Below are 24983 nucleotides of genomic sequence, written 5' to 3' on the forward strand. Positions count from 1 at the left end.
CGACAATACATTGAATACATCCCATTTAAGAATAGAAGGTGCAAGGAGTTAAAGCTATTGAAAAGCAACAGAACTCTAAGCAATACAGATTCTTATTCCCAGTTTTCAAGATAATTATACAAGAGAATGTCTGAAAACAAAACCTTTGGATGAAATTAGATGTGTTATGTTCAGATATTAGCTTTAAATTGTGTCAAAATTAATTAAGACAGTAAAACACAACAGAACTAGATTATAAAACAATAGCTACCATTTGTAGATGCAAAATAGGCTGATTTTCTGAGTTTCAGCTTAGTTGATGACTATCTCAAAGTTCAGAAAACAAAGGAATTTGAGAAATAGTCTTGGTTTTCATTTTAGGCAAGACCCAGCATTTATAAAACATTGATTCTTCTCTAGCATCTTGCCTTGCAGTCAGTTCAATTCCCCAATTACAGGCAATGTTTCCCTCATGTAATTACAGAGTTATAAAGGCAAAAAAAAATATTTCGTCATTTCTTACATACCCATCACATTTAAGAGCATATAGGGGTTTGCTTTTAATTACATTCTGCTTTCAGCATTTTGAACTGAATTACCACCTAATTACAGCTTCATATAAATCCTTAAAACCAGAAATTATACCTTAACAAAATGAAGAATCTCAAAAGGCAGTATCTCACTACTTAAATAACTTCAACATCACATAGCCATCTTGCCAAAGAAAGGTACTCAACATCATACAAATGCCAAGTCCATGGAGTTTAATAATTACTAACAAGCGTTTTCAGTGGATAACAAGAATAGCACTGAAATTATTACCATTTTGGACCAATTCTGCACCCTGACTGAAACAGATTATCTTGCACCAATTGATACCAGTAGAATACATGAATACCTGTACTTATACAAGACAAGTTTTCCAAATTCAGCAATACTTACTTTAGCTTCCAAAAAAATCTCAATGAAACAGAGCTGGCAATATACACAAGTGTTCCTGTTCTTCCACTGCTACACTGTAAAGTCACCAAGATTTTAGGTTACGCAGCTGTCATCCAGACCTACACTGGCATCTATACAATTCTAAATATGTCACTTGCTCATTTGCTCCATAACAAAGCTTCTGCCTGAAAGCAACAGCAGCATAGTTCATTGAGAGGACCATCACAGAGAAAGTTCCAGAGACAGAGAGGTGAAGAGTGCCATCCTGCTCACCCTTCTTAGACTGTGAGTTTGAAAATGGGATTCATTTGGGAGAACTGTGGAACAGAAGGGGGGAGAGGGGGAGGAGATAAAAAGAGAAGGTGTATTCTTTCACTGAAACCTCTAAAAGGAATTCAGTTGTTCGTGACAGCACCTAGCTGAAGGTGGGTACAAGGAAGTATTTCACACCTCCAATACCCATCCTCCACAGATCCCAGCCTAACACCACTCCAGCTGCTTCTGACTACAGAACAGGTAGTCTTCCCACAAATGCTTCCTTTATTTCCAAGTGTTTTTCAAATACCTCTAACCACATAACCAAAGATTTATTCCTCCAGTTAGAACATGAATTGTCTATTTGTTTTTTCCTAGCCAGACTGCTTGCTTCCAGTTACAGCTTTAATTAGGAAATTCAGAAGAAACGCATGAATGTTGACCTTACTCACGGAGGCTTACTTTACTGTAGAACTATTACAATAATTACAGTAGTAGATAAAACCTTCTCTGCTCTTTCCAGCAGCAACTGAAGTATTTGATCTATCCAATGTATGTCTGGGTTCCTTAGCCACACAGATATGCAATGTAAACAATATGGCAGTAAATAGTCATTTTCTGTGGGATTAATCCTAAATACACTCTGCTGTTTGGCACTGTAGTTAAAAACTGTTTCTAAGAAAACCTCCACCGCACAGACATTGCAGGGGAGAGAAGATAAGAGATGCCATACAAAGTCACTAGCATCCAGTAACACTTCAGTTTCCATATGGAAATAACAGGAAATAAGATGTGCTGAATTTTAAGCACCAAGGCAACAAAAGCACATTAAGTTTTCATCACACAGGAACTTGGCTATAAAATTCGTAATTTTCTTGATCTTTTTAAATAGTTCTCATTTTCAGGAACATCAGATAGCTAACAGACCATGTATTTTTTCAACCAGCTAAGGCAGATATTTGCATTAATCTGCTTTCTGTTAATTAAGTGGTGGAAATGCATCTCCCCTTCACCAAGAAAGCTCTTCCACAACCAGATGCCTTGTCAACCTTTACCTTTTACAGCCATATTATAATGATTATTCTCCAGATGATTTCCTAAGGATAAGCAACCAGGACTTGCCATATCTTGGCTCACAGCTGAGGAAACTGGGGTTTTTTAGTCTGGAAAAGAGAAGGCTGGGGGGGACAGGACCTTATCACTTCCTTTAATTACCTGAAAGGAAGTTGTAGTAAGGTGAAGGTTGGTCTCTTCTACCACGTAACAAGCAATAGGACAAGAGGAAACAGCATTAAGATGTGCCAGGGGAGGTTTAGATTCACTACTAGGAAAAAATTTCTCCACAGAAGGAGTGATCAGGTATTGGAACAGGCTTCCTAGGGAAGTAGTGGAATCACCATCCCTGGAAATGTTCAAAAACTGTGTAGATGAGGCCATTAGTAACATGGTTTAGTGGTAGTCTTGGCAGTCCTGGGGTAATGATTGGACTTGATGATCTTAAAGGTCTTTTCCTACTTAGCTGATTCTGTGATATCTCAAAATGACTACTTTTGCAAATTGTGTCCACCACATTTGTCTGTGAATAAAGGAGACTACTTATCTCTCAAGAGATCCAGACACCATACCTATAAACTTTATAATGGTGATTTCCAAGACAACTGAATTCCAATTTCAAAAAGAAATAAACTACGGACTTCAAAGCCAGGCAATGTCAAAATTAGAAGTGCAAAAAGTTTGGCAGAAAAGGTAGCATCAGAAAAAATGAAAAACATTTAAGTTACTGTTACTTTTCTCCCTACCTAAAGATACTGATATGACAAAAAAAACAGGGCGCGGGGGGGGGGGGTAGGCAGTGGGGGTGGGCAGGGAAAGAAGTCTATCCTCATTTGCAAATCACCTGAAGCCATTCCCTAAAGAATTCCATCCCCAAATTCAGGGGAGCAGGAGATGAGAGTTGAAGTGGGGGAGAAAAGAAAGAAGGGGAAGAAATGGTAGTCAAACACTTTCCATTAAAACTAGCTGAAAAGTTTTTATTCTTGATAGCAGTAATTACCTTCTTGCACCCCCATATAGCAGAAAGCAGTTTTCCCCTCACAGAGAAGACCTCCCCCAGCCAATTTACATAACATTCAGCATTTGAAGACAAATTTAAGCTTTTTCTATGAGAAAAGAATTGTGACTGAAAATATGCAAATAAACCCATGACAGCAGCATCTCTTCAGAAACATTTGTCAAGCAGAGTTCTACTAGAAGTATGCTTACCTGCTCTAGTACTGCATTAGCACAAGTACAGCTACTTTTCATAACCCAGATTTAGGGTTTTCGACTGCTGTTAATATTTAACAGATAACATAGTAGTAATAGAATTGTGATCTGTAATCAAAGTTATAACATCAACCTTGAGCCATGATACTTCTGAACTATGTAATATTTACATCTATGTAAACTATCTATGCTTGAAAAAAGCATTAAGTAGGTTTACAAGTCCTGCTCTCAACAGCAACAAGAGTGGTGGGGCACTGCCTAATGGTAACACACATTAAAAAAGTGCATTCTTATAAAAAAGGAACCTTGAGCAAGGGTTTACTTCAACAGCAGTACTAAGTCTGAATAGCTTTACTGCTCTGCCTGTGCAATAAAGTGATTAGAGTTCTACCACAATCATGGACAGCTACAAGAGAAAATACCAAAGACAATTTCACAAACAATACTCCTAAACCTTTGGTAGGATTTTCAGGTGTTACCAAATTAATAATGAAATTACACTCAAAAACACATTGCAGTAGTAAAATTAAATACTAACCTCTACCCTTCACAATTCCTTTAGAACACCTAACCATTCAGCTTCTGAAGCCAGGGCAGTATCTTGGACTTTTTTTTTTTCTGGGGGGGAGGGAGGATTTCAGAAAAAAAAAATAGATAATCCCATACCTCCTAGTAATAATTAGTTTGAGAAAGAAGGTTTTAAAGAAAAAAAAAATCAAAGAATAAAATGTTCTCCATGTAGTGAAAACTTCAACTGAAAAGGTCTTTCTGATGTGCCATTTCCTACAGCAAAATTACTTAAGACCTTCTGACCGGCTTGTGAATGATCCATCATTAGGAAAGAAAGAGGATTAACACTTTTCTGATGTGCAACTTTTTGCATAGATGATTTTTAGCATGAATTCAGCTTAAGTGAGTTTTAACAGATATAGGTCTTGCCCCTGTAAGAGACTTGGAGCTGCAGAACTACTTTGATGATGGACCACTAGGTACCAAAGGCAGAGCAGGTAGCTCAGAAGAAATGATGGTTTGGAAAATATGGAGATTAAGAGTAACAAAAGGAACCATGAGATGTTAAAAACTATATAGAACCTACAACATTAAGATTCTGGTTGAAAACAATCCACTATTTCAAACATCTCCCAAATCAGGTGCATGAGGTATATATTCTGAAACATCACAGAAAAGTATGAAAGTATACATTCTCTGTTCGCAAAATTTCTTAGGTGTAACTCAGCAATCACAAAACCAGAGGACAGAGAAGCACACTTCCTTGAGGAGAATGTAGATAATAGCTAAAGAGAAGTGTTCTTTGATGAAGAAGCTACTTTATTTACAATTTTTATTTTTTAAGTACCTACAGTCTTACCTACAGAAGAGGCACAGGAAGCATACTAATTAGGAAGCATTGTTCCTAAGCATTTTATTACTACTTCTGGATCTTCTGTTCTTTATTAAATCAAAAATACACATGGGATTACATAAAGAAAGTATATTAGAGGGCACACGGAGAACCTTGGCCTGGGTACAAGGTTTGAATGTTTAGTTAATACACATTCATCTCATTCTCTTGAATCAGTGCGAATGGGTGCAAACCTACACCCACTCTTATCCAAGCATCTACAAATATTTTAAAGCCTAATAAACACAGCACAGATGCTCTTTTTCGAATCTCTTAGTTAGAAATGGGCAATAGCTTTCAATCTCTTAGCAAAGATTACCAGACTCACTGGAAATTCCTATCCATCTGAAGTACATTTATAGAATTTCATACAGCATTTATAGATAGTAAAATAAAATGTCTTCAACCTGAAGACCACTTCCACACCCACCACACATGAAAAAAAAAAGTAACATTTTCACATCTTTAAGGAACACCAGTATTAATTGGCTATGTAAACAACTGCAGAACATAGTTTCATATACAAATAAATTAATAAATACAGAAAACCAAAATCCCCACTCCCCAACACACACAGAGTAGCTGGGGACTGCATACTGGAGAAGGACAAACCAGACATCTTTATGCCTGAATTCTAGGATTTATTCAACCATTGACAATACTCTTAAGTATACAGCCTAGGCAGACATCTTTCAGACTGAAGAGTGAAAAAGAAACTTCTCTTCCAACAGTTATATTGGAATCAACTGATCAGATGTGATTTTAAACCAAAACAAGTCACAGTTAAAAAACACTGCTGTACTGTGAGCTAAAAGCTTACATAATCTTGCCATTATGAACATAAACTTATTGAATTTATTTTTAGACCTATACCAGGACTACACATACTCTAAAATTTTAGGTGAGTAGAAAATAGTTTAGTAGTTGTTAAATACCAGAACAACTCACGTGTACTACAGGAATAACCACCAAAACAATGTCATTAACATGAAAAGCAGTCCAAATTGCAGACAGTTTCCTGCTCACTTAACGAAGATCAATTCCACCTTCCAAGCAAGAGAAACATTCGTTTTACCTCACCAAGAACAACCGGAGCAAGAAATAAAAAGCCGGCCTTTGTTGTTTAACCGTTCTGTTTAATAAGTAGGATAGGTAATGTCAACAAGATCACTATTCTGTGCTCTAGGCAAAAGGATCTTAATAGGAGGACGTGGAAGAGAGAGACAGACATGAAGAGCAGATGGCACCAAGTCTTTCAGAAACTGTCACTGAGAGGGGAGAAAAGTTTCCCTACAAAACATATTACTAAATTAAGAGGAATGTTGATGGAGTAACTCAAACAATAAGGCATAAGGAAGATGAAAGACGCATTTTCTACTGCAAGATAAAACTGTTAGAAGAAAATATGTTTCGAGAGGAGTAAATGGTATACCCTGATAAAAAAAATATATTAAAAAACCCAACCAACAACCGTCTGCCTGTCCTTAACCTGCTCTGTTGTTCCTCTGGTTAAAACAGAAAAGATATTTTTCTGGTTTATTTCTGGCAGCGCTCGCCATTTCACAGCACATTTAGCATACACGGAATTGATCAATACAGCTACAGACATAAGACTAGACTATCCATTTACTAACCACAAGAAAACGTCCTGTTCAGCAAAATCCTGTACCTTATAACACTGAAATTTTAAAAGGCATTGTTATACGGATTTCAAGATTCCCTTACACCAGCTACACTGAAAAGCTGAGCGCTTGTTTGCTAAACAAGTGTACCTTTGCACACTCTGCAAGAACATCAAAAAGTGTAGCTCAAGCTACAGAAAGGACTGTACACACATTCCAAATATAAGCAGAAAGAGCCTGGCTTGCCATGTAACTACTACTAGAACCGTTAGATAGCTAACAACAGGGGTGTTTTGGGGGTTTGGGATTTTTTTGTGAAACTGATGTGAGCTTCAAACAGAAACATACCAACAGTTCTCCCCAACCACTGGTTGCTGCTATAACAATTTTCCTATTAAAGAAGCATGGGGAAGTCCTCACACACCCTAGTTCGTCAGGACGCTGAACTGCTGTTTAAAGAGAAAAGCAGCACGGCTTTTTTTGCACTACAAGGCGGTGACCTACTGAGTAGCAAAATACAAAGCGTTACAAATGATTGCTCAGAACGTGAAAGTCTTCCTTTTCAGCCCAATTCTGCGCATACATCTACACATGCTCACACCCCTCACCATCATCAGAGGACGACCTAACACTTTGAGTATTCTAAACTAATGAAGCATTAATTAAGGTTGCCATGAATGGTCCGGAATAGGAGATCTAATTGAAGTTAAGAGTACTTCAGTTTGGTTATTCTTATTTAAAGAAACTCCATGAAACGCTAGTAACTGCATTGCCGGATTACTGTATGTGACACCAGGTGGTTATGTCTCCACATTTGTTCCACACAACTGATCTGAAATCCAAACACTGCCAGCGTTTTAAGTGCTCACTTTATAAATTCTTTAGAGTAACGATGAAAATCGCTTCTGCCTTTACAGTCACTGGCATTCCCAACCATTTGTTATATATATATAAAAAAAAATCTTCTGGTTTGTACTAATCGATGAAGTTACCTCAAGCTTTCAAGTGCTGACCCCAAACCTTACATATAAAGAGATAAGACCAAGAACATTCACTTACCTGAAGAACAAGAGATAAGAAAAACAGCGAACGCCAACTTAGTAGCAGCTCCCATTTTCCAATGCTGTTAAAACATTTAAGTGACACTAAGTATCCAGCTTCCTGGGTCCTGCAAGGTGGGAAATCTCCCTTCTTGCTGAACCGTTATAAAGCAACCTATAGCAACATAATATTGCTATAACAGCAGATAAAGTTCATAAAATAGTAAAATCAGATTTGTTTAGACACTGATGATCTCCCTCCGTCTCTTTCTGGCGAGAATCCGGGTTGAGAGATGGATATATTTGGAACTCTGTTTCAAAACACACGTGTCATTTGGCTTCTGTACGAACAGTGGCAGAAAAATTAATTCATAAAAGTATTTTACGAAACCACTTAAAAAATTATCAACAATTAAGCTCCGTGAAGCATCCCTCGTGGGTGCCGAGTGTCGGGAAGTCGTATCGAAGTCAGTAAACACAACGTTTTCGTCCTGGCTCCCCTTATAAAACGTGTAGTGTTTGGGAGAAAAGTAGCTTCATCTCAGTTTCAAACCTCAAAAGCCTCCGGGTGAAGGGAAGAAGTTTCTGTCAGTTTCTTGATGAAAACTACCTTTAAAACCAGAAAGCCACCAGCTACACCTGGGCAACACTTCGGTTTTCCTTAATAATGCTGAGGGATTTAGCGTAAACAAAAAGAGAAGAAAGGGAAAACCAACAGTCTCATAATAAACCAACCTTCGGGCTTCCCGAGAAGCGGCAGATCTCCAGTCTTTCGCTAGTCAGTCAGAGCCGCACATCTCCCTTCACTCCCCCGTCACCGCGGTCCTATCTCCTGGGCCGGGCAACAGCAGCACTCCCGAATCCCAGTAAGATTTCAAATTCTTTTAAGAGATTTCCATCTCCTCCCCCCCAACCCCCCACCCCCCCCCCCCCACGAGGCTATATTTGGTATTTAAACACAGAAGAGCGACTGGAGAAAAAAATAAAACAAAAAAAAATTAAAATGCAGTATCCAGCCGCTGGGGAGGAGGGTAATATATTCTTTGTGGAAAATCCTTCCTTCCTTGCCGTGCTTCCAGGAGAATTCAGCTTCTTTGGAAGCGAGGAGGCGACGAGTGAGACTGCGGGCACCAGGAGGAAGGATGCAGCGGGCAGCTCTGTGTTGGCCTGGCGGGCGGCGCGTTTCCTCCTCCCGGGAAGCAGGGCTGGGACTCGCCTCCTCTCTTAACTCCTCACGGACATATCGGTTCCTCGCCGCACCCCCGCCCGCACGGACACCAGCGACAGTCCCGGCCGTCCTTGCAACTCAATCCAGTCCTTGCTTTTTCCTTTTTTTCCTTTTAGGAGAAAGGAATAAGAAACAGCAGGGGTAGGAAGGAAACGCCTGCGGAGCTCCTGCTACCTCCTCCTCGTGCCTCCCACACGGCGAGCCCGGGCCGGAGGACGGCGGGGGAAGGAGTCCCCTCGTCACCCTCTCCCCTAACTCTGACCTCGGCTCACTCCTGATTCCGAGGAAGCCACTGCCGAACGCAACTCTCTCGTCTCCTGGACGGCGGAGGCAGCGCGGCTGAGACCAACTTTGTCCCTCCAGGAGTGCAGTTTAGGGGTTGGCGAGGAGAAAAGGCCGAGCCCGGGGATTTTCTCTGGGTGGCGGCGGCAGCAGGAGCCGTTTCTAGAGTCTCCCGAGTCCAGCTGGCAGCTCGGCACAGCCTTCCGTACCCTGCTGCTGTTGCTGCTCCCCTGTGGTAATTTCATATCTACCCATTCACTTGTGTGGCGTGGAGAACGGACCCAAGATGGCGGCACCCGGACGATTGTTTTTGTTTCCTCTCCTCCTCCCCCTCCCCCACCCTCCCTTCCTTTCCCACAATCACGGCACCCCGTCGCGCGCCGCCGGGCGGTCGCGCGCCGCCCCGGATTGACAGCCGCACTACCCACTCACGGCCTAGCGGCCGCCGCCTAGCCCCGCCCACTTCCAACCCCGGAGGGGAGGGGCGGGCGGTGCGCGCTCCCTGCGCCCCTACCTGCCCGCGAGCGCGCCGCCGCACGACGCACGCAACAAGCGCGTCCGTTCGTGCGTGGCTGCTCCCGCCTACCCTCCCGCCCCTGGGCGCGGCCCCTCTCGCGTCTTCGCCGGACACCGCCCGCCGGTGTCCTGTTCGCCGTGCGGAGCGTAGGGCGCTATGGGCCGGTTTCTGTCGCCTCTCGCCTCGGTGACGCCCTGAGGCCGCCGCCGTACAGTGCCGTGAGGGCAGGTGTGAGGGACGGACCCGGCCGCACAGTGCGCCGGCACCTGCTCGCTGCGCCCGGCCCTGTCGGCGCCGGAGGAGGAGAGCTGGCGCCTCCCGGTCCCACCCTCCTTGTATTATTAATCCACCTTTGCGGGGCTTGCTCTTAGTGTTCGGGAGCTTTTGTCCCTGATCGCGGCCGATCTCAGGTGTCGGAGCGCTGTGCAGCAAAAAGCAAACCAGTGTGAGAGCCGGTGTAAATCTGTGAGTTGTTACCAATGGTGCGAGAGCTGCTTTCCCGGTCCTCCGTCTCCCACCCCTAGCCTGGAATGGCACTGGATAGTTCTGGTGGAAGATAGGAATGTGGTGATCATCCCTGTGGCAGATGTGTTCCTCAGGGTCATGGCCACAACGTCCAGGGTGTGTTTTACAGCCTTGCCTTCAGATGCTGTCATGCCAAGGTTCAACGTTAATAAGTGGTTGTACCAGATCGCCTCACGTGCAATTAACTATGTTCGCGCTGGTCACCACGAAGAACTCAGTGCTCAGCTCGCATGGTGGCCACGCCTCCGGCCTCTGGCAGCCTGTTCACAACAAACTCCTGTTTCCTATCATTGTTTGTCCTTTGGCTGCTGCAGACCAGTGGCTTGCAGTATTTATTTGCAGCGAGATAGGCTTTAGAAGTTACCCAGACGGGCACAGCACCGCATTGTTTTCCGTGCTGTGCAAGAGCAGAGCAAATGGTTCGTGCTCCAGAACACCAGGTATAAAGCAGCACATGTGCTGAGTTTGAGATAGAGAAGAGAGCAGGATGAATAATTTCCCAGTGTTTTCATCTTTTTGGGTAAGATGTGTGTACTTGTGGTACCTCTAGCTAAAACTCTTCTGCACTGAATTATCTTCATTAAGGGTAGCGATTCTGCTCCTTTCCGAGTCTGGTGATACTCCGCACGCTTCTGTTTTTTAAAATGGATGCCATAAAATATTTGTTTCTGATTAAAAAGGAAGACATGCCACTAAGATCAGGAGATCAGTGCAGAAAAGTATAAGGGCATTAATGCTGGCCTTTAATTTCTGTATTTTATAAAAGCTTGTGTCGTATAAGCAAGAAGTACCAAGTTCTCTGAAAACTGGTTAGGTTGCTCACCAGCACCAGATAGGTCTCAAGTGTTTCCAGGTACCTTCCTTTTCAGTCTGCTTAATAGCAATGTCTTAGGTTGTTTTTTTTTGTTTTGTTTTTTATGTGAATACTAGGTGGTACTAGATTGGAAGGAATAGTATGCATAAGATATTTCACATATGTGAATAAGCAGCAGAGTCTGAGCTGTGCTAATTCATCTATTAACAGGGGTATTCAATATCTAGACCTGAAGAACCACCATTAGTGCTTGGATTCAGACATGAAGAAATGTAGGTATTTAAGTATATTTATACTGAGGTGGCTGCTCGAGTTCTTAATCAGGATTCGAGCATCCTTGGTGCTTCTTTGCTGTGTTCAAGCGCCAACACTTAATTCATCCAGTGAGGACATTTTTGATGATTTGAACCATCTAAAAAGCAAAATAAGATGTAAGGGACTGTACACACCTAGAAGCATCAAGACGTGGCAACACTTTTTATGCCATCTTTTATCCAAGTATTTCAGAATGATTTATAGGCATTAATTAATGTAAGTATTACAACACTCCTACTTAATCTGCAGGTTTTAATATTCTTCAATAGCAGAATATTTAAACATGACCTGTTCTGCAGGTTGTACTTTCACTTGGCTCAGCTTCTTCAAAATGCTCGTCATGTTGCCACATGAGTAGGAAATTGTAGCTAAAAATATTGCTATTGTACATGTGTGTGATTATATATATATACTTCCCATTGTAGGTATCTGTTTTTTTTTTAACTGACAGTATATAAGTTATGGCCCATACTCATGTTTTACCAATTATTTTTAATGAAAAATAGATTAAATATGTCACCTATGTAACATAATTTGCCTGAATGTCATAGTAAGGTGTCTCTTATTCAAATAGCTTATTATTCTTAAGCATGGGTGGGTTTTGGCTTGCAGGATTCTTTTAACAGAGTAAAGCCTCTGGCCATCCGGGAAATACTAGAAAGCCAGTAATAGTCTAAGGTTAGTGTTGTCAATCACATGTTTATCAGAAACACAAGAATCACGAATGAACCTATCCTTCTCTTTTTTTCCTTCCCAGTTCTGAGGCTGAGTGGGAGCACAGCAAGTGGTATATGAATTAAGATGACTATTGGTAACTAGGATCAGGGAGTCTGCTCAGACTTCTGTGCTGCTCCAAAAGCATCAGCCTGCTTTCAACCCCAGTGGCACTGCATGTAAGCCTTGCATCCTTCGCAGACCTATGTAATGTAGCATGTGAAAAGAAACAAATAAGGAGAGGTACAAATATACTCAATTTTTATGCACAAATAAAATGAAACAGTTTTGTTGCATGGATGTAGCACCTTAATATTGTTTCAGTTATGTCATTATAGTTGCAATATCAATAGAGCTATCTATATCTGCATTAGGGATTTGCTCCCATTTAATTACATTAAAGTAAAATTAGGTAATTCAGTGCAAATGTTATACAGGCCTTAGCAGAAATTGCCAACCATCTCTTTGTGAGGTACTTAATGCAAAATGCTCTAAGGGCTTTGGTCTTTCTCCAGGCTTTTGCTTTTATTGCTTGTAAAAGGGTGAGTTTTATCCCAAGTAGACATATTAAATGTCAACAGGGTTGTTGTCTCCTCTTTCTTTTAGCTGTCTTTTTGCATGCCTTTCTCATGTGGCTTTTACGGGTCTTTCCATTTTCTACCTTTTGGCTTCTCATTTCTATTTTCCTTTCGCCTTAAACTCCAGTTCTTTTTTTCCCTCTTCTCAGATCAATCTGTCTATGCATTTTTAATGAATCATTTACTGTGACATATGAGCACTGCAGCTACAGTGTCAGGGACTTAAGCATCTGCGGAGAGCTTCTGTGCTGGGGTAGGAGCAGCAAGATGAAATGGATGTGATCTTAGTTTCATCCTTTTTTGTTCACGTGGGATGGTACTTTGCCTAGAGGCAGCACAAATATAACTTTCCTTCTAGGGAAGAATGAGAAGAATCAAAACTCAGTGATGTCTCATTTTTCTCTTCAGAGCACTGCTATGAATAGAGGATTTAAGCTGTGTCTCTGCTATTCCACACTTAACCACCGAGTCAATACTGTTCTTGTAGAAACACCATTGTAGGTAAGAAGCTGTTGTGCAGCACTCATTCATATAATCTATACAAGCATTTTTAAAATGTAGAATGGGAAACATGGGTTTTATAGTATCAGGAGTAACATCAACAAATATAATCCTTGTCATTATCTCATTAATCTTCCCTTATGGTCCAAGTAATTCTTGCTTTGAAGCTGTGAAGGAAAGAGGACCACCTTCAGACACTGTCTTTACGTAACCAAAAGAAAAATGACCAGAGAGGCAAGAAATGGGTCTCTTTCAGTGTTCTCTTCCTTACCAATCAGCTGGTAGAAAATGCAGATACTGGAGGGCAACCCAATAAAAAAAAAAAGTAAATAACTGACAAAGTTATTTTTAATTTCATAAGAGTATACATAATTTATGTGAAACTTATGATGTTTTAAAAGAGTTTTAATATAAATTTTCTGGTTTAGTGCTGTGGACAGATAATAAAATCACTTGCCTCTGGTATGGTTTTGGATTGGGTCAGTATATATGTCCATCAAAGTTTTCTCCTTTTAAGTTTGTAATTAAACATAAATTTTGCTTGCAGCTGTTGCGTCCAGATGATATCCACAAAGACAAAGTAAAGTACGTGCTGAAATCATAGCCTGATCTTGGATTTGGGTATTTTGGTGTTTGGCTAAAGTGCACACATTTTATTCATATATATTATGTATATATATATATTATGTGAGCAGTACTAATAACTACAAATGAATAGGATTTGGCCTGTATCATATTATGCAAAGCTATTTCTATAGCGAGTCTCTGTGTGTGACAAATTCCTTTTTAATGTAATCTCACAGACCTTGTAGACCCACACTAAGTTGAATGTTTCCCTGCTTCAAATTTAAAAACAAACACATAGATATAAAATTTTAAAGAAGCTAACAAATATAATCTTCATCAAGTAACTTCCTTTAAAGACTACATCTGTACCAATTATTTTTTCTTTTTCTGACCTGCTATCCATTTTTCCTTAGAATACTTGTACAGAGAAGCAAAAATATCTACCTTATTTTCTCAGGAGGACAAAGTGATGTTTTTTTCTAGAGTTTGCACTGTCTTGTTAGGAATGATCATCCAGTTAGAGCTTCCAGTTGCTTTCAGACACTACATTGTCTCTTAGAGGCTGTTTGTTGTGTCACAGTTTTATATTACTATGGCATTTATCATGTATGATTTCATACATATTTCACAGTAAAATTAATTTTTCTAGGTATTGCACTATAGTCCTCATTTATACTATACAATATTTTTGTGAAGTGCCATGACAAGTCCAAGATGAATTCTTAAATCCTTAGTCTGTGTTATCAAAACAAGGTTCTTCATGAAGGTCCATGTAGAGATTTTCCTTCTCAGAATATAGTGTGATAATTTATATACCCCTTTATAAATGTACTCTGTGTTCATCACAGAAAGCAAATGCTAAAACATTGTAATGTTTTCACCATTATTTTTTGAGTTCTTAAAATGTGGCAAGTGTTTTCTTTTGCTATAGTGTCCTGACAACAGTACTAGATTTTAAAGAATATATCTTTCCCACTTACTTAGAAAGTTTTTATACATGTATTTATTTGTTGATAAAGAATTACATACTCTAGACTGTCAGTTTGTAATTAAATAGTCATAAGAAATAGGAGGGCAAAGTGGCCAAGTGAGCAGAGATTTTCAGATATTTAAATTGTGCTCTTTTAGAATTATTTTGTTAACATGACTTTTGATTCTTTTGAAATGAGGCAAATACATGAATAGATGAAATTACTTATAATGCCATCCAAAGCATACTAGAAGCTTTCTGTAGTGACTGAAGAGGGTGACCAAAAGAATTTACTCATTTTCCAAGCTGTGACGTGTGGTTTAACTTCAGAACTTAACTACAAATTGTGTGTTTATATATATAAAATATATTTAATTAGTTTTTGTTCTCTGTTTAGAGAAGCAAAGAAAAGTCAAACACACTGTCACAGGTAATGCATATATGTTTTTCATAAGCCAAAAATATTTTATCAAAACTGTACCTGAAGTGTTCTGTTTCTTACTAGCAGAAACATTTTATGGGAGCTGATGAAAAACACAGTACTAGTGTCAGGTAGACAACGGAGGTTCTAGAGAAAATTAGATCTGTTTTGCTCATTGAATCAAAATGAAACACACTGAAACATGCCCTGGGGGGTGGGTGGAGAACTTTAAGAGAGTGGGCTAGTTACAGAGCTGTGATGTGCAGTTTGGGTTCAAGGTTTGGCAGGAAATTGCATATATGCATAGTAATTTTTAAAAGAACTGACAACAGAGCTTGTTGTCTGACTTTTAAGTCCCGAATCTTAAAACGTTGAGTTCTTCTGTAGCAGTAAAATTTATAGGATGTTAAAAGTTGACCGACTGAAATTATAAAGAAGAAACAAAAGCTGAGGAAAAAGAAACTCTCAAACACTTGACCAGCTATTTGGAAGTCAGAAGGTGGGTGCCAGTGTGTCTAGCGTTTCAATATCAAGGTGGATTAAGAGCATTAGGGAAGCTTAAACGCTCTCAGGAGAGAGATTCCCATGGTTTTGAAGGCTTATTCTACTGGAACAGTTGCTTGGCTGCAATTTGGGTTGAAAGATCAGGGTTTTTTTCTCCTGGAATTGTGAATAGCACTACCTAGTTTTACAATTTTTGTGAAGCATACTCAGAGTTTGAATGTTCAGATTATGCTGTGTGCTTTGCATTTGAGAAAGCTCAGACAACACTTCTTGCCAAGTTTCATGGACATTGCCAAGGAAGTTTTCAGGTACTGGCTAAGGCAAGTGAAAGGAAAGAGGCAGGGTTTTTGGTTTGTATTTTTTTTTTTTGCTTGTTTGGTTCATGTGTTTCTTTTCACAATCTGTTACAGCTAATAGTACCAATCTATTTTGGTTTACAAGCTTTAGTGTCATTAAAATATCAGCCAATTCACTGAGTCATGTCGCTCTTGGAGAGAAGGACTAAGATGTGGTTGGATGTTTCAGCTGTATTAGCTAGCATGGAAGAATTTTATAGAACCATGTTGTCTCTTGTAGTAGTGATGAGAGAAGCCAAATTAGAATGTAAGAACAGACTCTCCCTCTCATTTTCCAACTAAATAATATGGAAGCATTCAGCTAATCACAGTCTCCAAAGCAAGTTTTACGTAGTTAATATAACTGAACTGCAGTAACTCTGTGCAACTGCTGAGCATTTTTCAGCTCAGTGTGCAGTATGTAGTATGCTGTCAATTGATCAGTTGCTGTGCTTTTTCATAATTTCAGAATGGAAATTATCCAGGTATTTGTAGGAGCTAGATAAATAACTGCTTTACTTGTAGATCTTAGGATCATCAGCATTACACTACATTATCATGCTGCTTAATGTCATTTATGTGTTGAAGAAAAACTGTTCTCAGGTGCAAGATTTGCTTTCTAGTGCACTGACTATAGTGAACATGTCAGATATTTAGCAAACAAGCTTCAACTATTTGAAAGAACCTTTTTTTAACTATTATTTTAAAATGATAGCGTGCTGTTATCTTTATTAGCTGATTCCCACCTAAGAAAAACTTAGTGGAATATGCACAATATATAATGTGTGTCTGTGTACGTATGTTAACAGGTGATAACTCATCTACATTATTGTTTCGCTTAAATTCTACTGAAGATTTGTATCAGATAAAGCTGTGCTTTTTTTGGTGAGGTTTTTTTACTTATTTAACTAGCATCTAATTACAACCATTTAATCAAAAGTTTCTTAAAAACAGATAGGTAAAAGAAAAATATTATGTAAAGCAGGTGGCAAATCAGTCAGCATGAAATATTTATTTTTCATGCCAGTTCTAATAGATAGTTCCTAATACTTGGAATAGCTGATACTTTGGTAGAATTTCTATGTCCATATAGCAATGAAGATAAACTGTTCAGACTGGAATATACAGGTGCTTATGCTTGTGGTTCCAAAAAAAACACTTACTGATATGCACATGTCCAGTCCAGTGTTTGTAAATCATACAAGAGCATTCAATTTGTCTGTGGCTAGTGTTACAGTGAAGCAGTAATGGTAAAGCTGAATGTCATTTCCATCTTGATTCTTGATACGCATGCTGTTACTTCACTTTGATTCTCTGTAACCTCTGGAGCTTACTGGAAATTTTTAGCAGAGACCGAAAGGCTTAAAAGTGTCTTTATTATGTGGAAGGAAACTTGCAGACTCCAGGCAGGTTCAAAGAGGATCAAATAATGGCAGGACAGGTTAGGGTTAGGGAGGCAGGAAGAATGCACTGTGTCATCAGCTTTCTCACAGGAGCTGCGTTGTGAGGGGTCTGGTAAGTACATTTATCTTGTTCTCATCAATCACACTGTGATGCATTAGATTTTTGTCCTTACTGCTGGACCATACAGTTACCCCAAAACTTACATATTTTTCAAGCTGTTGCAGCATTTTTTAAGGTCTCCTCTGTTAGGCCTCTATGCAGAGCACATGGCAAGGTCATTTATGTGCTTTAACTATTCCTGTGTTCTGGAATGGCATCTGTGGATTATTAGCAGTGTTAGACTATAGCAGATCTATAGTTACACTCATGCTGCACTTCCACAAACACTTTAAGCCAGTATAAGCCAAGAGATGCTGCCCTGCCCTGCACAAATGTTCATGCAGCTGCAGACTTCATTGTTGGGGAACTGATTTGAGTTAAAACTAGCCCTGTGAACAAACCAAACAAAACCAAACAAAAAAAATAGCTGTAAACTAGTTTCTGAACTCATTCATTCCTATTCTCTTATGTTGGCTTGAAGGTGTTCACATTCCTGGTGTTAAGACCACAAGTCTTTTAGTGTGAAGTGTCCCTGCCCATGGCAGGGGGGTTGGACCTAGCTGATCTTAAGGTCCTTTCCAACCCTAACTAGTCTATGATTCTATGATTCTAAGTGTGTGAAGAAAATTTAGAAGCCGCTTTTTGGATACAAGGGCTGGTTTAAAGGGCTCATGAAATTCTGGTTTAAATTGTGGCCCCTTGCTAAATAACCAAACATTCTAAAGGAGGTTTAATGGTCATCTTCTTGCACCCTTACTCCCCAGCTGCCCTTTGGATAGAACTCAGGGTGCGGCCTTGGATTTATTTTGTCTATATCACCTGCCTGCTCTAAAGAAGTTCAGGTTATATCTACTGGGATCCAAACTGTGTCTAGCCAAAACATGTTTCACACCCATTACAATATTTTCCTATCCTCTAACAACCCCTCAAAACAGATACTTCCTGTTAGGTAGTTATATTTAGTATATATATAACAATTGGAGAAAAATGTGAGACTTGCATGAATTGTGCTTGTCAGTATTACAATCTGACAGTTTCTAAGTAGCTTATTCCTTTTCTCCAAAACTATGCTAAGATAATTTATGTTTCATAAGTGTTTTATGAGTTCAGATTACAAAGAATTACAGAGTTTCATCCCAAATTGCGTACTTGAAAATACATTTGTATCCCATTTATTACATTGTTGCACATCAGAATAAAATTATGGATGATGGTTGCGACAGTTCCTTTCATTAGTCTTACAGGTCTCATGTAGTACCTCTATTGCTTGAAATTTCTGAGATAATTACAGCTACTTCAATAAAAATGAAATGCCCTTTTTTTGGGAGACAAATTCTCCTTAATTTAAGTAACCATTTAGTACAATGCAAATACTAGTTGTGTTATTTTACCCCCTCCATCTTTCCAGTATAAGCCTGCCAAATCTAGTGGATTATGTGTAAGAGTTATTCATATAAGTCCCGGTTTGTATTTGTCTCCTTGGAATATTTATCTAGTGCATTGCGAGGCTGCACCACACCTGCTGTTTCTTTCTGAGCTCACATGCTTGAAGTGATGGAAAGAGGCTGTGATGCTGCATGTAGTCTGCTGTAGCTATAAAAGGCACCCCTTTGCTCAGTGGAGCTCCACTGGAAGAGTTTCTCTTCCCGGCTGCATTTTCTTTTTGGAGGTCCCTTAAGGTGACCTCAGCAGCACAGATCTGTCTTTACAGGAATGAGGCAGCAGTTCTGTCATAGGCAGCACGTGGGCATGGGCACAGAAAAGTTGCACTATGCCACTGATTGGAGGGTTGGTTTGTGGGGGCTTTTTTAACAGTTAACGTAAACATCTGGCCAAAGATCGAGACATTATTATTGAGTTTCATTGAGTAAAGCATATCACCTCTGGCACCACTACAAAATCAGCTAACAGTGGAAGAATTAACTCCTACCATCTGCAAAGCAAAATTCAAGAATGTAGCTTGCCATGTGATATTTACAAGGTATGGAAAAGATAAGGATCTAATTATAAAGGTTGACTGCCAATTCTGTTTAAACTGTAAGTTTCCTCCTCTTCTGAAAAGTAACTAGGACACTGTGTTATAAAAATAGGCTTACAAAATTCCATGGTGGAATGGATGTTAGTAAGCTCTTACATGTTTCCTAGGTTATTGCTGTTTGTGTCAGTCACTGATTTATTTCTAATATCACTTTATATTTGAACAACCAAACTATTTTTTAAATCTTCTTAAATGTTTTTTATTCCAATGTAGTAGAAGATGAACAATAGTGGAAAGATTTTAATCTTGAAAATATTTGAAAGAAAAAGAAATTTTGAACTGTGTGAATTTTCAACTCATTCTGATTATTCAAGAGTTCTGGCTTTTCTTTCACAAAGAGGTTACAACCTAATAGTTGCTTTCAGGTACAAAAGCCCTTCAAAATAACTGACTGGTTTACAGGTTTAATTCCTTAAAAAAAAAAAAATCTAAAAATATCCAGAAGGGTGCTGCTGAAAAATCAGATCAACAGACTTTGAGACAATACAGATAAATATTCTAACTTTTTACTTCTTAGCCCTCTTCTCTGTAATTTTCTCTAGTCTCTTATAGCACCTATCTTATTTTATATTAAAGTCTAGCATGGATATTTAAATAAGAGATTAAAAAACAACTGACTGTTCCAGGTAAATACTTAAATCACAGTTTAACTGAAGCTCCTTGATCTAAATCAATTAAGAAAAATCGTCTTAAAAATACAGAATAGAGTATTTCACGTTGAAATAGTGGAATTAACATACCTGAGAGGTCAGCAGTTTTCAGAAAGGAGGAGTGTGTGCCACTGCTGATGATATGGGGAACAGAACCTGTTCGTCTGGACCTACCAGCCAAGATACTGTGAGCCTGGAAGCCTGGTCTCCTCTATAACAGTACTCCTTTGACTAAGGGAAAGAAAAAAAGCCTTCTTACATTGAGTTATCTAATAGTATTTCATTTGCAAGGTGTGAAAAACTAGAGTAGCAGATTAGGTTTTAACAGAGTATTGGGCTGAGTCAAAATTATTGGAAAGAGTTAAGACTTACTTCTCCTTGCAACATCATATATGAAAACTGAAGTTGCGAACACACTGTTCTGCACCATAAACATTATATGCAATTCAAAGAGGGTACAGGAGGTAGAAGGAGCCAGAGATACAAAACCTGTTTCATCAGATAAGCTAATAAAGATCAAGTGAAAATTTTATATCTGATTTGTTGAAACTGATTTTTTAATAGTTCTATTAAAGGAAATTTCTTAAACCCAGTATTTCAGTCCAGACTAATTTCAGATCATTTTAATGTAAAAATGTTCAGTACTGTGGAAATTCAACCAGCTGCAGTTTAGAATCCCTTTAAAGCATAAGAAATGATCGTTATCTTAAACAACCTTAAAGTCAAGGTGGAGGGTTTTTTTTCTTTTAACTCATGTGAAATATTATTAAACAAAACCTGGAAGCTTAGGCTATTTTGTGATGCAGTTCTTAATTATCAGAACCTACAGTTTCAAGAAAAAATTACTACGAGCTAAGTTGCATTGAGTGTTTAAAAATTGCAGGTTGGAAAAAATAATGCAATTCTTTCATACATGCAGTGGTAAAGACTTCTTGGTGATTAGTTTTTAACTAATATTCAAGTGGTGTTTGGCAGCAGTACATAGAATTAAATGCTGATATTGGGTTTTAATAACTTAGATACTACTTTGATGTAACCGGCAGTCTATCACAGCAATTGCTTTCTCTCCTGTGTTGCGATCTGTAGCTGTAGAGTTCTGTAGGTTTTTTGCACTGTGAATGCTTTTCTATGTCTGTCATGCACCCGCCTACCTCTCTGAGTGGTGTGTCATGAGTTAAGGTTGATCTGCTTGCTTTACCAGGATCTTCTATTATGGTTTTCTCAGAGTTGGCATTTTATCTTTGTAGATGCCTAGGAATTAATATCTCATAATAATCTGAAGTTTGCTACTTTGAAGTCATAATTTTTAAACAGGAGACTTGGAAATAGATGTGATGTAGCTGCTCTTAACAGTTTAATTAATGCTGTGTTATGTATGCACATTTTTTAACATATACTATTTTGAAACAGTACTTGGTATATAGAATGAAAAAAGTGTGCATACTCCCTAAGTGCTGCATGTTGTTGTGTCTGTGAACTCTGTATGTGTGTAATGTCAAATTTGCCTAAGTTAATGTGTTGAAAAGTAACAAGTTACTTAAGTTAGTTAAATGTCTCTTTCTTGAGGAAAATTACCATAATGGTTACTTTTACTAAAATGCAATTACTGTCATTGTAACAATCAATCATATTTTCTTGTGGAAAGAACTTTACCTAGTTCTGAATGCATTAAAATGTGAGATTGCTCTGCTCAGTGTTAAAATTTGCTGCAGAGACAATATACTTTTGGGAGAATCTAGTGGAATTTCCAGCCATATGGTTGTCTTTAAGAGTATTCAAAAATAGAAATTAACTTCTTAAATGATATTGAGCCTGATGTCTTGTAAAACACCAACTAAAACATCATAAATTCTGAAAGGCTTTCAAAATAATTGAAAAAAGTTTTTTTTACAGCTGAGCTTGATTAAGCCTTAAGCAACAAGTTCCCATATCTATTTACTGCTTGGCTGACAGAGTCTATGAGGCTCTCCCCAGCAATCTGTAGAACAGGGTTAGTTTGCCTACTATTGTATCCTCTTGCTTTCTTTGCAGCCTCTTCTCTTTGTCTTATTAAACCTGCAACTTGCACTTTGCATTTTTCTAACATGTCTTTTCTCTAATCTTCTTCCCTTCCTGATCGTGTATTTCCACTATCTCTGCTCTCCTAACTCCCATGAAAAATTCCTGAGGAAATAAAATCTTCTGCCGAAAGTAGAAGCAAGATAAAGGAACTATGAATTTCCTACTAAATTGATTCCCAAACTAGTCTTTGAGAGGTTTGGGTATACCAGAGGTGGTTGAGCTTCTTGACCTCTTACGGTGTGTATAGATGTAAGAGACAGGCCTTTAGCAAGAGCTGACAAAATTGTCATGAGGCCCATTGGAAACTGCTTGCTTTGATTTTCTGGTAGTACTGCAAGCAGCTGCTCCATATTCTTGTGACTTCTTATTTCTCATTGAAGTGTATGAGGACTAGTGCTAAGAGGGAAGGATTTCAATGCTTCTTTCTGCTTATTTATTACAGTACACCCCATGTTTTGTGGTATTAATTTCCAAAACAACAAAGTAACTTTTTGAAGTATAGCACTATACTGTTGACTATGAAGTAGTAGAACCTCTCCCAGTCATTAAACATAGAGAGGTGACACTGTAATGATACTTGATAATCATGTCTTTTGTAGTTCTTATGTTGCTAACTACAAATTTCTATTTTTTTTTTTTGTCTGTGTTTTGTGGGTTGTTTTGGGTTTTTTTTGGCTTTTTTTTTTTAAAGTAAAAATGTGTCATCCTTTTGTTCTTATTGCTTCTGTTCATCCTACTTCAGGATAGATCTGGTATTCTATGCTTGTTCCATGAAGTGTTGTTACTTTGAAAATAAGTGAGGAGTATTTTCAATATCCTAGATGAAATCATGAACAATGTAATAATTTCATTGGCAGATAAAGCCAGATAAGTTTTTGAAACCAATTTTTGTTTTTTTTAGTTTTTCAGGTATCCTTATATTTTGTATGAACAATTGCATAGAACAGTTGTTATTGTTACATAAATGAGTTTATGTTATAAAATAATTTATATGGTAGACAAATGAGTTCATATATACTCAAAGATATTTACCTGACTTTTTATAGGAAGTGTCTTTCCAAAATACTTTAACTGTTCTTTCTGCAAAGAATATACGTACATGAATTCTCATGGGTGATAAATAATTTTGGTGCTCAGCTTGAGATGTCCCATGAAGAGCTTTTTTTTTTTTTTCAGACTATATTGATCACTACAAAATATGATTCAAACTGTACACTTGTAAGTTCAGGCACAATTAGTAATTTCTTGAAAGTTTCAACCTGTCATTTTAGCCGTTTAGCTGATTTGTTGTGAGGTGCTGGACCTAAAAGGATTTTTATAACTTGTGAGTTTTTTTGTTTGCCTTTATATAGATGCAAAAATAGCATTTTCATTGAAAAACAACTGTTTTCACACTTCAAAATTTATGTTAATATGATTCTACTGTGGTAAATATATTACAAATGCATTATGAATCCCATATATCCCTAGTTTTTGTTAGGTTTGTGTTAGGTTTATTTTACATGCAGAGTGACATAGGCTTCAGTAAGTATACATACCCATTGATAATACACATATTTAGGTAATTTTCTGTTTAAAATATGTTATTTTAATTTCACTGGTTGTAGTTAGGTAAATCATTGCTGTAAGTGTATTTTTAATATTAATTTCAATGCATGTGTTTCAAGCTTTCTTCAACCCAAGAGAGTGATAATAGTCTCAGTGATTTAAGTCACAGAATTTTGTCAGTCCATAAAGGCATTGCATTTTTGCATTAAAATCTCTGCTTGGTTTTGGTTTAAACATTTATTCTTTTATATAAATAGTGTTCTGGCTGGTATTCTATGGTCCTTTTTTTGGGTTTTGAAGAGATCACTTACCAAATAATATCCTTCTGCAAAATTTGCCTTTTACTAGAAATACTTTACTTAATGTCTCAGTGTTACAGTTCACAAGGTAATATGAAATATCCCCAGCTTCGACTAAATGCCAGACTGGTCTGTTTCAAGACAAATTAATTGCAAACATATTGGGTAAGCAGACTTAAACAGCTTATAAGGCTAACCCAAAAAGTACAATAGCGAAAACACAGGAGTGTGGAGAGGTGCATGTCAGGTATGAAGGAATCTGAATTGTGCAGAATCATAGAATCATAGAATAGTTAGGGTTGGAAAGGACCTTAAGATCACCTAGTTCCAACCCCCCTGCCATGGGCAGGGACACCTCACCCTAAACCATATCACCTAAGGCTTCATCCAACCTGGCCTTGAACACTGCCAGGGATGATTGCAGGGGCCTTTGGAGACCTTCCCAGTAAAGGGGAGACAGAGGTTAGAGAAGGCGTCTTGACACCTATGCTGATCCTGAAATGTTAGAAAAAGAGTACTTCATAGAATAACATGCGAAGTGACAGGACAGAGCAGCATTACCAGCCTTGGAATAGAGACTGTGTACTTGAGCTAATGAAAGGAAAGCGCTTTTAAGCATTAAATGTGTTTAGTTGGTAGCTAAATAGATTTTGGGGTTTTAGAGGATTTAGATACAACATATATCTAACAAGCTTTCCATTTCTAGACTGTGTTTCTAATCTATGTATGTGTGGTTTTAATGAATATGTTTTAAATTTTATTTTGTTAATGAAATATGTTTAATGTCTTATTAAACCAAAATAAGACAAAATGTAAATGAAGTAACCTGATTCACACTAAAAATTGAATAATAATAATTTTTAAAAAAAGCAATGCTTGTCATTGTTAAGTCAGAAGCTGAAACAAAATATTTTTCAAAGCTGGCTAAACAAGCTACATTCTTTTTAGAGTTAGTTATGCTACAGATGGTTAAGCTACTCAGAAAAGGTGAAAACAGCAATTTGTTGCCCAGCTAGAGAGATTTTTCACTAGATTAGGACAGAAATATTCTTGTATGTACTGTTGTTTATCAAATTATTTTTGACTATGAATGGTTATCTTTGTACTG

The 24983-nt window shown here is 38.2% G+C and overlaps 1 protein-coding gene across 1 annotated transcript in view; it reads right to left on the minus strand.

Moving 5' to 3' along the window:
- Positions 1–8397, minus strand: part of ACVR2A (activin A receptor type 2A) — a 69890-nt gene extending 61493 nt beyond the window's left edge. Inside the window, exon 1 of the mRNA XM_005153747.3 lies at positions 7525–8397. Coding sequence (XP_005153804.1) covers positions 7525–7579 — 55 coding nt within the window. The 5' untranslated portion in view covers positions 7580–8397. The remainder of the gene's footprint in view (positions 1–7524) is intronic.
- Positions 8398–24983: the final 16586 nt, after the last annotated feature.

The sequence above is a fragment of the Melopsittacus undulatus genome, chromosome 4 (assembly GCF_012275295.1).
Source record: "Melopsittacus undulatus isolate bMelUnd1 chromosome 4, bMelUnd1.mat.Z, whole genome shotgun sequence".
Classification (NCBI taxonomy): Eukaryota; Metazoa; Chordata; class Aves; order Psittaciformes; family Psittaculidae; genus Melopsittacus; species Melopsittacus undulatus.